Source organism: Carassius gibelio, chromosome B14 (assembly GCF_023724105.1).
Source record: "Carassius gibelio isolate Cgi1373 ecotype wild population from Czech Republic chromosome B14, carGib1.2-hapl.c, whole genome shotgun sequence".
NCBI lineage: Eukaryota > Metazoa > Chordata > Actinopteri > Cypriniformes > Cyprinidae > Carassius > Carassius gibelio.
Window position 1 is genome coordinate 7,410,286 of NC_068409.1, and position 14,948 is coordinate 7,425,233.

Below are 14,948 nucleotides of genomic sequence, written 5' to 3' on the forward strand. Positions count from 1 at the left end.
TAAACTCAGAAATAACTTGACTTAGTTCAAATGAACTCTGAAATGACTCTTGAGATTCGACAGATGATTCAATTTTCACATCAAACTCAGTTCTGTTATCTAGTTCAAGTTCTCGGTCCAGTTCAGTCTACATCAGTAAAGAGTTCATATGTGTATATGTGCAATGAATGTTTGTACCAGTCTGTAGCAACGATGAAACTGAAGAAATTACTTGCGATGACCTGTAATGAAAAAATGAACAGCTGGGGCAGGAAAGTAAGAAGATGTCGTCAGGATGGCAGGGTAATAATAAAAAAACTAGCAAATTGCCACTACAAAAAAAATTATTTCAGAAACAAAATGGCACCGCTCTGCCACAGCACGCACTGACTCAAGTCTCAAAAGAGAGAGGAAAAAAATTAAAATAAAAAAAAGTTCCCCAAAAGCAAATCCGATTTTAGGCAATGGACAGTCTCCACAAAAATACAAAAATACTCAGGGAGTGGAAAGATTAACCGCTGAAAAAAACTCACTTCAAGTTCATTTACATATTCTCGCGCACTAACAAGTGAACTAGATTGACAAGCAGGAAGAAATTAACGTCTCCCAATCCAAAGCACAGCTCATTAATGATTCCTGCACGCAGAAAAACTCTCAAGGATACATACAGTTCGAAAAATGCAAAACAGCAGTGTTCAGAACGAAACTCACGGCTCCAGCAACTAACTCTCGTGCTCTCAGCCAGTCTCTCACTCTGTTCGATGACGCAATCAGCCGAACTTCTGCACCAGCTCCGTTTCCAGTCTCAAACGACGATGGCGTTAATGTTCATTTAACCCACAAAAACTGAGATGAACTGTGTTACTATCTTCTTTCACGTTTTCCCGGTGAATCTCTCAGACAGCAATCATGGCGTGTCTTTCTCTCGTAAAAACCGATCTCCCTCTCCCTTCTTCCCAGACGTCTTTGCCTCTCCCGCGAACTTGCTGAAAACAGGCCAACCCGTCAAAATAAAAGTCTCTTTAAAAAAATACCTGTTACATTAGCATAATTTGCACAGTTGGGGCCACTAAAGATAATCAACCTTAGGGTATAAATACAGCTGAATTAGCCTACCTGTCTCCATTGACAGTTTATCAGCATCCCCCCTCCACCCCATCTCCTCCATTAGAGTTCATTTTACACTTTTATATACGGGGGGGCTACTCTAGGTTCGGGCCATTCCCGAGCTCGGAGCCCCTTCCCCAGACAGCACACCAAATACGCATTATAATACTTCAGCTAATTAGTGTGAACTCTTGAAACAAAGAAAAAATGTAAAGCAGCCTGCAGCAATTAGGCTATTGTACAGAATGTAGCTTACAATTAACTTTGAAACTTTGAAACTGTCAGCAAATCTTTTTTTGCTTTTTTTTCTATTGTTTTACATGTTCTTGTTAAGAAACACTGGCATGTAAACATGATCGGGGGAAAGTCGGCTCCTTAGTCTGTTAACAGTAAGGCCAGCCGCGGAGAAAACGCGCTCTGACAGCACAGACGTTGGCAGGACTCACAAATAACGGTGTGCTAAGCGAATAAGTTTTGTGAAGCGCTTCGTGTTTTCGTTTCACCACTGAATGGGATCCTCATCTGGAGGAATACATGGCTCCAGCAAGAACTGTTCACACTCGTCTCGGCTGGAATCTCTGTAATCATCGCTGAAGAACTGGCTCAGCCTTTTCCGACGAGTTGTCATTGCATCCTCTTCATCGTTGGTGGCGGCAGCTGCACCCGCACCACTACCATAAAGGAAAATGTTCTGATAATGTTCAAATGGTTTTTTTTTCTTACTTCTCATGTTTTCATCGAGAAACCTGAGACGTTTGTGCTGAGGAGTTTTCACTGCACTGACATTTGTGCATGTCATTTCATTATTGTTTCAGTATTAGTGTTTGGTATTCAGTTTCTGAATGGTTTAGGCACAAGCCAACAGTTTGGTGATGCAGTCTTAGCCTTACGTCATCATTTTTTAATTATTCACGGTAATACTTTATACCAAGGTAAATAGGGAGGAGGTTTGATGGTATCAAAATTTGGATACCGCCCAAGCCTACTCCAACATCATCATCAAATTTGCTGATGACACAACGGTGAAAGGCCTGATCACCAACAACAATGAGACGGCCTACAGAGGAGGTGAGCACCCTGACTAAATGGTGTCAGGAGAACCACCTCTCACTCAACATCGACAAGACCAAGAGCTGGTGGTGGATTTCAGGAGACAGAGCAGAGAACACACACCCATCACCATCGACAAGAGACATGTGGAGTGGGTAAGCAGCTTCAAGTTCCTCTGCGTTAACATCAGCGAGGATCTCACCTGGTCCATACACACTGACGCAGTGCTGAAGAAGGCACATCAATGCTTCATCTTCCTGAAATGGCTGAGGAAGTTTGGAATGAGCCCCAGCATCCTCAGAACATTCTACACATGAACTATAGAGAGCATCCTGACCGGCTGCATCACTGCCTGGTTTGGAAACCGCACTGCTGGCAACCGTAAAGCTCTGAAAAGGGTCGTGCGAACTGCCAGCCACATTATTGGAGGTGAGCTTCCCTCCCTCCAGGACATCTACGACAGGCCGTGCATAAGGAAAGTCCGGAGGATCATCAGTGACTCCAGCCACCCGACCCACAGACTGCTCTCTCTGCTACCCTGAGGAAGACGTCTCCGCAGCATCTGATCACGCACTGGCAGACTGAGGGATAGGGATTTTTCCCTCAGGTTTTCAGACTAATGAACAGTCAGAACTAATACACCCTACAGCATATACTCCCACAATATGGTATGCCACACACTGCACTTTAACTCCAACAGTTCAACACTGGACTACACATACACACTGCTTTTAATACAATACCCTAACCATTTCCGCTGGATACCATCCAATGCACATCCATGACATTTATTTATCCATTTCAAGTACACTCTGTTTCACCTTAGCATATTTTTATGCTTATATATGTTTACATAATGTGGAACGTGTACATTCTGTGTATAGTGTATAATGTTTAGTGCTAACTGTATGAACTGTAGCCTATCTACATACTGCGTATAATGTATAGTGTTAACTGTAAGTATGTCTAATAGTACACTGTGTGTACTCACTATATGTATGTGCATATGGCACACTTTCACCTGTTGAAGTCTGTATGGTTATATGTTAATTGTTTCTGCAATTTCTGAAGCAAGCTCAAAAGAATTTCACTCACCAAGGCACATGTGCTGTGGTGAGGTGGCAATAAAAGTGACTTGACTTGGATCATGTGACACTGAAGACTGGAGTAATAAAAATTAGCTTAGATCACAGAAATAAATTACATTTCACAATATACTCACGTAGAAAACTGTTGTGTTAAATTGTAATATTTCACAATATTACTGTTTTTTACTTCCTTTTGATCAAATAAAGCCAGCCTTGTTGAGCAGAAGAGACTTCTCTCAAAGATGTAATAAATCTTACTGACCCCAAACTTTTAACGGTAGTATAAATTACAAATAGGATGTTCCACCTACTGAAATGGTGCTGTGGCATGTGTATTCCATTCTAAAGAGATGCCTGTTCCACAATACTTTTACTAAGGTATCACATGAAACACTTCATCAATAAACTGATTTTTGAGAGCATTAGTGGCAGTGTGTCGACTTTTGTTTACTGACTGGTGAAGTGTATCATGTGATTGAGCACCTGCCTAAAGTTTTTGGATGTGCGTTTATTAAACCTACTTGTGATCAAATCAGATATATATAGCAAAATAAGCACAAATGGGAGCAGCAGCAGCTGTGATGCTTGGCCTGTAGTGAGGTTTATCAAAGTCCACTAAAGGAAGTAGAACTTTTTGGTATTTTACTTTGAAATAGCCTTCCTAATAATATTTGGTGCTCGGGCACACTTTTTTAGTTTAAATTAGATTAAAATACATAGTTTAGTATTCACACAACACATCTAATAACTATGCACTCCAGTTATATTTGATTAAATACATAATCTTTTGTCTGAAATAATATGAACAGCAGCAGCTATGCTAAACTTTCTTTTCTTTTTATTTCCTGTTTCTATCTCAGGATGGCCATCCCAAGGTTTCTAGAGATGACACCAGCTCCAGATTCAATCCAAACTCACTTGTGAAGACTTCAGATAACACCAATGCTCACAAAGACTACAGACGACGACAACTGTACATGACCACACAAAACATTAGATACACAAAACAAATATTATCCTTATTTTGCCTATAAGGGTAAATTTGATGATTTTCAACCTGCTATATTGCAATGTCTCTTATATCTGTAAATGAACAGTATTTACTCTCTCTGAGTTATGTGGACCTACATGTCCCCTTTTATTTGTAAGCAGAACTCTGCAGGATAATGCAAAATGAAATGAGAAGTTTTGAGGAAATGACACAATGCAGTATCTAAATGAAAAAATGCTGTTTTGCATCAGTTTTGCCAGCAAATAAACGGTATCTTGGAGAAAGAATAAACATTGTTCTTTTACAAATGTTACCAACATTGTAACAATGCAAAATTGATTGAATATTTTTTTTACTTACCCTTTAAAAATGTTGAAAGACAATGTTAATGTTAACTGAACAAAAAACTAGAGACTTGTTTAGTAAGATTTTATCAGAAAATATTTTAGAATTTTTATCATGCAATTTAAAACATTTTAATTGCTTAATTATTGTTTGCCTGGTTTTATTTTGTGTTTATGTAACTCTTTTTAAAAAGTTTTGGGCATAAAGTTAGCCTGCGATGCTGACAGCACTGAACACATGACTTTTTATTATGAACTAGAAGATGGTCTTCAGTGAGTCTCAGTCATCTGGCTTTTTAAACTGTAACCTTGAAACATGCATTTTCTGTAAACCTACTTTGATATAAGTATTGTGAAAAAAGTACTATACTCATACAACATATAACCATGGTTATTTTTGTTTTTACTATGGTTTTACTGCAAAAGCTGTAGTAAAATCATGGTTAATTTTCAAAAGACTACAAATAATCCCGAATTATCCACTTCTGATCAAAGCATCTGGTAAATGTTAATGTATTTGTACATGTAATATGAAATAAATGAAAATATTAATAAAGTTGCATCGGTTCTTGAGAGTGGTGTGTATTGTTTTATTATAAACCAGTGGCGGAAGCCGCGGGTGGTCCGTAACGATGAGCAAAACTGGTGAACCGCGTCCACGCAGAGCAGCCGGGATGTATCGTCCCAGCATCGGCCGGAGAGCATTTCCGATCAAAGGCCGACGTCGCGGAGACATCTTGCCTATTAGCAAACGCTCCCTGAGCGATATCGTGCCGATGGAATTTTGTAGATCGGCTCGACATCGGAACAACGTATGTGTGCTCTCTGGGTCCCTTACGTCATCGCTCGCAGCACAAATAAAAAGTGAAAGTAAAAGTACATTTGAAATTTCGCCATTTTAAACAGCCAGAATCTGATACAGAATATTATACGGATTCTAAATGTGTTTCGTAGGAAGCTTTATCAAAGATAAGCCAAGAAATTACGCGTAGAAGCCGGTGGAGTTTGTGAATGGTATGTAGATTAATTAAATGTTGATGAAGGTGCAGCTCTCTGCTTTAGAGGCGACTTCCGCATTCATATTTACTCTGGATGTGAAGGACGAATTAGTTCTTTGATATGTGTTTGATATTTTAATTTAAGCAAATGAACGTGGTTTATTTGAGCAGTTGTTAACACACAACTATCACTATTGTGTATCTGAGTGAACTGATGATCTGTTTCTCTCAGGATCTGTTCAGCTGAATTATTGTGTTTGTTTGTCATTTCATTCAGAGTCAGTGCTCGACATCAGATTCTGTTTCATCATGGATGACACACAAACATCCACAGATGAAGATTTGTCTCCAGGATGCAGGTACTTAGAATAAACACTGAATTAAATCACTATTTTAATGATAAATGGGAGTCTCCATCATGTTTTTATGTCGCTATATTTTTAAGATGTTATTCAAATATTATTCAAACAAAGAGACCATAAAGCCTCCTCATGAAGTGCTCTTTGATGAAAATACCTTATATATAATTCTCATCATGAAGGATTAAATGTGTTTGTTATAGTTCAGTTGACCAGGAGAGATCAGAAGCAGAGTCCAGCTGTGTGTCTCTGAGGAGTGATGCGTCTATGGATCATCCAAAGAATTTTAAGAGGGGATATACACAGAATGATCTCTGGTATAATATTTCTTTAAAAATATGATTATAGTATGGCATTTTATAGTTTGAAAGCCCTCAGTTCAAGTAAACATTTTTGTAATAAGTGAAGTGCTCTTTAAATTAAGTAATAAACATATGTTTTTAAATATTGTAATTCAAAGGATTCACTTTAGATTAGATTAGATTCAACTTTATTGTCATTATGCAGTGTACAAGTACAGAGCCAATGAAATGCATAGCATCTTACCAGAAGTGCAAGAATACAGTGTTGTATATACATATAAGTGCAGAGTAAGTGAAGCTATGATTTACAGAATGTACAGTGGAGTTGCTATATGCAGTATTAAGCAGAGAATGTACAGAATATAAATTGGAATGCAATGTAAGATTATATGTACATTTATAAACAGCAGCAACGTAAGAATAGTTGTAATTAATACAGTCAGTTGAGTGTACAATAGTATTGTTAAAACAATGTATTATATGCAAAATATGAGTAGTGCAATAACATTTTTATAGAAATAGTTTACTGTGCTTTGTACAGTAATAACGCTATACAGTTTACAGTGTAGTAGCTTGAACGATCTACAGTCTGTGCAAAATATGAGTAGTGCAAATACATGTAAAGTACTGTGACCAGTGCAGTAATCAAGCAGGTGCAGGTTAGATTGGTGTTGTGGAGTTCAAGGTTCATGGCCTGGGGAGAGAAGCTCTTCCTGAGCCTACTAGTGAGAGAGCGTAGGCTCCCGTAACACCTGCTGGATGGAAGGAGGTTGAAAAGTCCATGGTTAGGGTGAGAGGCAAAAAGTGCTCTTGATTGTTTGAATAGTGTATGTACATTGTTAAATATGGTAATTCCGATGATTCACGTTAATCTCTCTGTTATAGTTCCGTTCATCAGAAGAGATCAAAGTCCAGCTGTGTGTCTATGAGGAGTGAGACATCTATGGATCAAACATTAGAATATAAGAGTGAAGATACAAAGACTGATCCCAGGTCTAATATTTCTCTAAAATATTACTTGATTATGATACAGAATACAGAAAAGACATTGTTATCGTTAGCTTATTTAATAATGCAGTATTAAAATTTCCCAGCTATGAAGTCCTGAACAAGTTTAGATCAAATTTGAAGCAGAAGTTTGAGCATCTGTATGAGGGAACAGGGATGCAGGGAAACCCAACACTCCTGAATGAGATCTACACAGAGCTCTACATCACAGAGAGTGAGAGTGGAGAGATCAGTAATGAGCATGAGGTGAGACAGATCGAGACACAATCCAGGAGAGCAGCAACAGAGGACACAGCCATCAAATGCAATGACATCTTTAGACCTTTACCTGGACAAGACAAAGCCATCAGAACTGTGCTGACAAAGGGAGTCGCTGGCATTGGAAAAACAGTCTCTGTGCAGAAGTTCATCCTTGACTGGGCTGAAGGGAAAGAGAATCAGGACGTCCAGCTCATATTTCCACTTCCTTTCAGAGAAATCAATATGATGAAGAACAAATCACTCAGTCTTTCAGATCTTCTTCATGTCTTCTTCCCTGAAACTAAAGAAATGGAAATATCCAGTGATGAATATAAAGTATTGTTCATCTTTGATGGTCTGGATGAGTGTCGTCTGTCTCTGGACTTTAAGAGCAAAGTGAAACTGTGTAATATATCTGAATCAGCCTCAGTGGACGAGCTGCTGATGAACCTCATTGTGGGGAATCTGCTTCCCTCTGCTCTCATCTGGATCACCTCCAGACCAGCAGCAGCTGATCTCGTCCCCTCTAGGTGTATACATCGAGTTACAGAGGTACGAGGCTTCAATGAGCCACAGAAGGAGGAATACTTCAGGAAGAGACTCAGTGATCAGAGTTTGGCCGACAGGATCATCTCACACCTGAAGTCATCAAGGAGCCTTTACATCATGTGCCACATCCCAGTGTTCTGCTGGATCTCAGCCGCTGTTCTGGAGAAGATGTTGAGTCGAGCAGAGAGTGGAGAGATTCCCAAGACTCTCACTCAGATGTACACACACTTCCTGATCCTTCAGACCAACATCAAACATGAGAAGGACTATGAGAAGAAGGTGACAGATGAAGACATGATCCTCAAACTGGGGAAAGTGGCTTTTGAGCAGCTTGTGAAAGGAAACCTGATCTTCTACGAGGAAGACCTGAGAGAGTGTGGCATTGATGTGACAGAAGCATCAGTGTACTCAGGATTGTGCACTCAGATCTTCAGAGAGGAGTTGGGCTTGTATCAGGGAAAAGTCTTCAGCTTTGTTCATCTGAGCATTCAGGAACATCTAGCAGCTCTATATGCGCACCTCTCCTGTACAAACAACAACAGAAATGTGTTGAAGCCAATCACCAAACAGTCTAAAGTAAAAGACTCAATTCGACTTTCATTATCTGTGCTGCATCAGAGAGCTGTGAATGAGGCTCTGAAGAGTAAGAATGGACATCTGGATCTTTTCCTGCGGTTCCTTCTGGGTTTGTCAGTGGAGTCTCATCAGATTCTCCTGCAAAAAATAATGAAGCTGAAAAGAATCAGCTCTGACAGCTATGAGAAAACAGTTGAGTACATCAAGATAAGGATCAGGTTCAATAACTCTCCAGAGAAATCCATCAATCTGTTCCACTGTCTGAATGAACTAGGTGATCATTCACTAGTGCAGGAAATACAACAGTATCTGAAATCTGGAAGAATAAAGGAGGCCAAACTCTCTTCATCTCAGTGGTCAGCTGTAGTTTTTGTGTTGTTGACATCAGAAGAAAAGCTGGACGTGTTTGATATTAATGAATTTCTAGGAGAAAACAATAAAGCTGAAAAACTGAATGTTCTTCAGTATCTGCTGCCTGTGATTAAAGTTCAGTAAGTATCTCTGAGAACAACCACTTCACTGTTAAAGAAAAGAATAATAATAATCTCATAATAATATTATCAGCTAATGGAGCAATATGAAAACATACAATACATACAATGACAACATTATAAATCCTCCCTGATTATTATTATTTTTTATTTCCGAAATTATTCATTTCTAGTATTTAACAGTTTTTAAAGACAAGCTGGACTCTAAAGCACCAGCCAGTCAATGTCTTTAAAGGGTTAGTTCGCCCAAAAATGAAAATTATGTAATTAATAACTCACCCTTATGCTGTTCCAAACATGTAAGGCCTCCTTTTATCTTCGGAACACAGTTTAAGATATTTTAGATTTAGTCCAAGAGCTCTCAGTCCCTCCATTGAAGCTGTGTGTACGGTCTACTGTCCATGTCCAGAAAGGTAAGAAAAACATCATCAAAGTAGTCCATGTGACATCAGAGGGTCCGTTAGAATATTCTGAAGCATCGAAAATACATTTTGGTCCAAAAATAGCATAAACGACGACTTTATTCAGCATTGTCTTCTCTTCCGTGTCTGTGTGAGAGAGAGTTCAAATCAAAGCAGTCTGGATATCCGGTTCACGAACGAATCATTCAGTTCACCAAATCAAACTGAATCGTTTTAAACGGTTCGCATCTCTAATACGACACACTAAATCTGACACTCCTTCTGAGTTCAAACAAACCAATATCCCGGAGTAATTAATGCACTCAAACAGTACACTGACTGAACTGCTGTGAAGAGAGAACTGAAGATGAACACCGAGCCGAGCTAGATAACGAACAAAACATTGACTCGTTCACGAGTGAAGAACCGTTTCTGTCAGACGCGTCCGATTGGTGAACCGAGGAGCTGATGATACTGCGCATGTGTGATTCAGGGTGAAGCAGACCGACACACAGAGCGTCTGAACTGAACTGATTCTTTTGGTGATTGATTCTGAACTGATTCTGTGCTAGTGTTATGAGCGTGGGTAAACCGAAGGCTTGAATCAAGGACAATCATCACCAATGACGCCATTACGTCGAGCGCAAAAACCGACTGGTAAAACTGGTAAACCGTTTTCTTCAACCGGTTTATTGAATCGAACTGTCCGAAAGAACTACTGGTGATCCGAACACCGATGCAACCGGTTCTTCACTCATGAACGAGTCCGTCTATTGTTCGTTATCTGGCTCGGCTCGGTGTTCATCACAGCAGTTCAGTCAGTGTACTGTTTGAGTACATTAATTACTCCGGGATATTGGTTTGTTTGAACTCAGAGAGAATGTCAGCCACATTAAAAAAGTTAACAGCTTAAGTCATTTGTGGATTAATGCGTATAAAAGATGCGAACCGTTTAAAACGATTCAGTTCGATTTGGTGAACTGAATGATTCGTTCGCGAACCGGAAATCCAGCTGCTTTGATTGGAACTCTCTCTCACACAGACACGGAAGAGAAGACAATGCTGAATAAAGTCGTCGTTTTTGCTGTTTTTGGACCAAGATGTATTTTCGATGCTTCAAAAAATTCCAACGGACCCTCTGATGTCACATGGACCACTTTGATGATGTTTTTCTTACCTTTCTGGACATGGACAGTATACCGTACACACAGCTTCAATGGAGGCACTGAGAGCTCTCGGACTAAATCTAAAATATCTTAAACTGTGTTCCGAAGATAAAAGGAGGCCTTACATGTTTGAAACAGCATAAGGGTGAGTTATTAATGACATAATTTTCATTTTTGGGCGAACTAACCCTTTAATGTAGATTAGTTTGAAACCAACAAGTTTAATGTTATAAATGAGTTAGTACTTTAATAATGTGGATTTGATTCACGGTAAAGCTCTTTATCGCAAATTTGATCATTACCTTTTTTATTATTAATAACATGAATGTTTTCTCTGTTGCACACTAAGAGTTTACTATCATGAGTCCATATCATGTCCTACTTTTCTTTTTGAACCTTATTTATTTATGTTTTTGTTTATTACGTGTTTTCATCTCTCTACAGTTTGATTCATTGTGGCATCACAGATAAAGATTGTGCTGCTTTGACTCCAGTTCTGAGATCAAACCCTTCACAGATGAGAAATCTGGATCTGTCTAATAAAGCAATCAGAGATTCAGGAGTGAAGCTTCTCTCTGTTGTACTGGAGGATCCTCGATGTAAACTGGAGACACTGAGGTAAGATCATCTCTCTGATCATCATACGTTATTGTCTTACTATATCACAGCACAAAAATATGATTTTGATAACTGAAGATGACGCATGAATAAGGCATGTGACAATATTACATCACACAGTTCAATTTAATGACAAAAACTGATTAAAATCAAACAGATAACGAGGACTTTGAAACTGCAGTGTGCTAAATTCCTGTAATTAAATTTATTGGATTTTAGGATTCATACTCCTTTCATGGCTACACTTTTTACTTATTTTTGTACTTGTTCTGAAATCAAAATCAGCATGTTTTTATTATTATTGCTACTACTTTTATTAAAGGCGATTTTGTTTCCTTCTGTACCACATTATCAGTTTATCATACAGTGATTGGTTGCACTTTATTTTAAAGTACGTGTACTAACATGTACTTATAGTGTACTTACAGTGTATTTATCTAAGAAAGTTCTGGTAACACAAGGTAACTACATGGGGTAGGGTTAGGCTTAGGGTTAGGTTCAGGGTTAGTACCTAGTTATAACATAGTTATTGTAATTACTATAATAAGTACAAAGTATGTACATGAGGAACAGGACTGTAAAATAAAGTGCTACCCAGTGATTAACAAACATGACTAATGAAGATCTTTCCTCTGTGCCTCTGTTTTTATTACTTTCCAATATGAATAGAGATTTTTGAAGCACAGATGTTGAAAGGTGTTTTTTAAATAATTTTCATAAGACTCCAGTGGAAATGTAGACATATTTACTAGTCTGTTTAGGTTTTGTGATTTGTACCTGTTGATCAGTAGTGGTCAGTAATGGAGAAGCTTTTCTTCATTACTGTACTTAAGTAAATTTTTCAAGTATCTCTACTCTACTGGAGTAGTTTTATTTTTAGTAACTTTTACTTTGACTTCACTACATTCCAAAGCATAAGATCGTACTTTTTACTTTTTTATTTTTTACTACATTTCATATAACATATATATATAACATATATCATGTGCTCTGACACGCAGAAACGGTTTCTGATTCAAGAAAGAACTGATTCTTTTCAATGAACCTTTTAAATCAGTTCGCAAATTAGAATGATCCGATTGCAGCTGTTCTAAAGTCAACAACTCACTGATTCAAATGAACCGTTTAGTGTGAGTCTGTAGTGAACTCAAATCACAAGTAAGAACCGGGAGATCTTGTGAGCTCTCGCGCAACCGATGCTGCTAAAAGTAGATGACTAATGTCAAATTTAAGGATTTATTATTGTAACTGAAAATCATATTTAGGTCAAAACTGTCATTTTTTATATGAACTAAATCTGCTGTAAAGGTGTACTATTTAATCCCATTAAAATTCTTGAATACAAACACATCAGCATCAGTGCCTCTTAGGTAAAAAAAAAAAAAAGAACATTAAAATAACACCGATTAAATAAAATAACTAATGCATGTTCAAATTCCCGCTGCTATAACATTAACAGTTCTACTAAAATGCTATGCATTTAGCCCTGTGTGACGTCTGTTTTTATATTGTTTATCAACAGTATAATTTTTTATATTGTTTGAATCAGATATGGATGTTTATTCATAACCATACTGAAAATAAGTAAATATTGTTAAGTAAAGCTAACTGTCTAGCTAACAAGCTTGCTGTTGCTAAGTTGAGGTAATTATTAAAAAATAAAGTCCAAATATTTGTGTTCAACCACCTAGGTAGATTACATCTGAGGGAAAAAGAAAGGATGTGATGTTCAGAACATGGTAACTACAGTAATTATCAAAGTGGGAAGTGATGCCCTCTGGGGGCATTTGGGCAGGGGTGTTTTTACACCACAGACAAGGTTTGAGAAGAAAAAAATCCTTAAAATGTTCTTCCTAACTTCAGGCCTTATTCTCATGTCATATATAACTGTGATGTTCTGCAAAACAGCAAACTTTAAAACACTTTTTTTCTTACTGGTGAAAGTCTGATGGTCAGATGTGTCCCTGGAGCACAAAAGCAGTCTCCTACCATATCTCCTAAGCATATTTCCTACCATAAATATATCAAAACATAATTTTTGATTAGTAATATTCATAGCTAAGAACTTAATTTATACAAATTTAAAGGTGATTTTCTCAATGTTTTAATTTTTTGCACCCTTAGATTACAGATTTTCAAATAGTTGTATCTCAGCCAAATCTCATCCTTTCCTAACAGCTTATTTATTCAGCTTTCGGATGATGCATATATCTCAATTTTGAAAAACTGACCCTTAATCTGTTTTCTCTCAGGTGGATCACAGTGTAAGCTTCACAGTGGACATTACTACATCACTCTCATCAGCGTAGTCCATATCAACAACAAAAATATGTTTTATACTCCATATAGTGGTTATTTTGAGAAAATTCCAGGTATTTTGAGCAGTATAGGATTATAAATAAAAACATTACTAATATAAAATAAAATTAAGTAGCCTATATAAAATTGCTAAATAAATCTATCTGTCATTACTTTTTTAATTAAGTACATAACAAATCGAGTACTTTTGTACTTTCACTCAAGTTAAATTGAAAAAGGAGTACTTTTACGGGAGTATTATTTTATTATACATATCAGTACTTTTACTCAAGTACTTGATTTGTGTATTTCGTCCACCACTGCTGTTGATCTGATCTGAACTGATCTGATGTGAGAGAGTGAAGAGTGTGTCATTGTTTTCTACAGGTTGAGATGTTGTGGAGTCACAGATGAAGGTTGTGCTGCTCTGTGTTCAGCTCTGAGATCAAACCCCTCACACCTGAGACAACTGTATCTGTCTAAGAATAAACTAGGAGACTCTGGAGTCACACTGCTGTCCGCTGTACTGGAGGATCCTCGCTGTAAACTGGAGAAACTGGGGTAAGATCATATTTCTGATAATCATGTGTCTTTATCCTCAATAAGCTGTATAGTTTGATGTAAAATTGTTTAAAATCAGCTTGTAAAATATAGTTTGATAAATACACAATCACTGGTATATATAAATGTGATCTGGTAGCAGTGTTCATTACAGTTTTTAAATATGCTTTAATATAACAATATTTTAATTCATATAATTATTCAATAATTTTAGATTGTTTAACTTGGATTACAATGGCACTAATGATGATAAATATATAAAGCATAATAATGTCATGTCCGGCTGCTGGTTGTCTTTATCTCTCTTGGCTGATGTTTTAGACTTGATAGCGTTTACTAATAAACAAATAAATTTATAAACTCCCTCTGAACAAGTGCAGAAGATTTGATTTCATAATGATCAGTAATACAATTCATCCAAAGATGGCAAAACTAAAACATTAAACATAGTAATATAACTAGTCCCTGATCATGTGATTTTAACAATAACAACAAGTTATCCTTTCAGAAGAAAACAAGGAGAAGACCTGCATACTGTTCATACTGTACTTAGTGTGCTTTATCTTTTCTAACTGATCCGATTTATGGTTTTAGTATAAATTGCTTTCCAAAAAATCGTATAAATGTATCTGTTCTATAGAGGGCCACAGTATAATAAATCCACTTTTACTCTGTATTATATCAAGAGTTTGGAGAGAGATTACATCTGTTATTGATGGATATCTCAGATATTTGCAGCAGCGGCCCTCGACCCTTCGTCCTCACACAACTCTCACACACTTTTGTTAGCAGTTTAATTCCACATACTACTTTACGTGATAA

The 14,948-nt window shown here is 37.4% G+C and overlaps 2 protein-coding genes across 43 annotated transcripts in view; both read left to right on the top strand.

Annotated features, from left to right (window-relative positions):
- Window positions 1-14,948, top strand: part of LOC127971886 (NACHT, LRR and PYD domains-containing protein 12-like) — a 280,835-nt gene that overhangs the window by 163,242 nt on the left and 102,645 nt on the right. For 29 of the 42 annotated variants that reach the window (XM_052575176.1, XM_052575177.1, XM_052575179.1 and 26 more), the window contains one exon: window positions 13,982-14,126. The exons of the other annotated variants lie outside the window; for them this stretch is intronic. In XM_052575176.1, coding sequence (XP_052431136.1) covers window positions 13,982-14,126 — 145 coding nt within the window. The remainder of the gene's footprint in view (window positions 1-13,981; window positions 14,127-14,948) is intronic. 42 annotated transcript variants of the gene reach the window in all.
- LOC127971889 (NLR family CARD domain-containing protein 3) lies at window positions 5,458-11,893 on the top strand. The gene is made up of 7 exons (XM_052575223.1): window positions 5,458-5,573; window positions 5,835-5,916; window positions 6,120-6,233; window positions 7,104-7,211; window positions 7,313-9,082; window positions 11,094-11,267; window positions 11,866-11,893. Exons 2-7 carry the CDS (start codon window positions 5,867-5,869, stop codon window positions 11,870-11,872), a joined length of 2,223 nt encoding a protein of 740 aa, XP_052431183.1. The 5' UTR covers window positions 5,458-5,573; window positions 5,835-5,866; the 3' UTR covers window positions 11,873-11,893.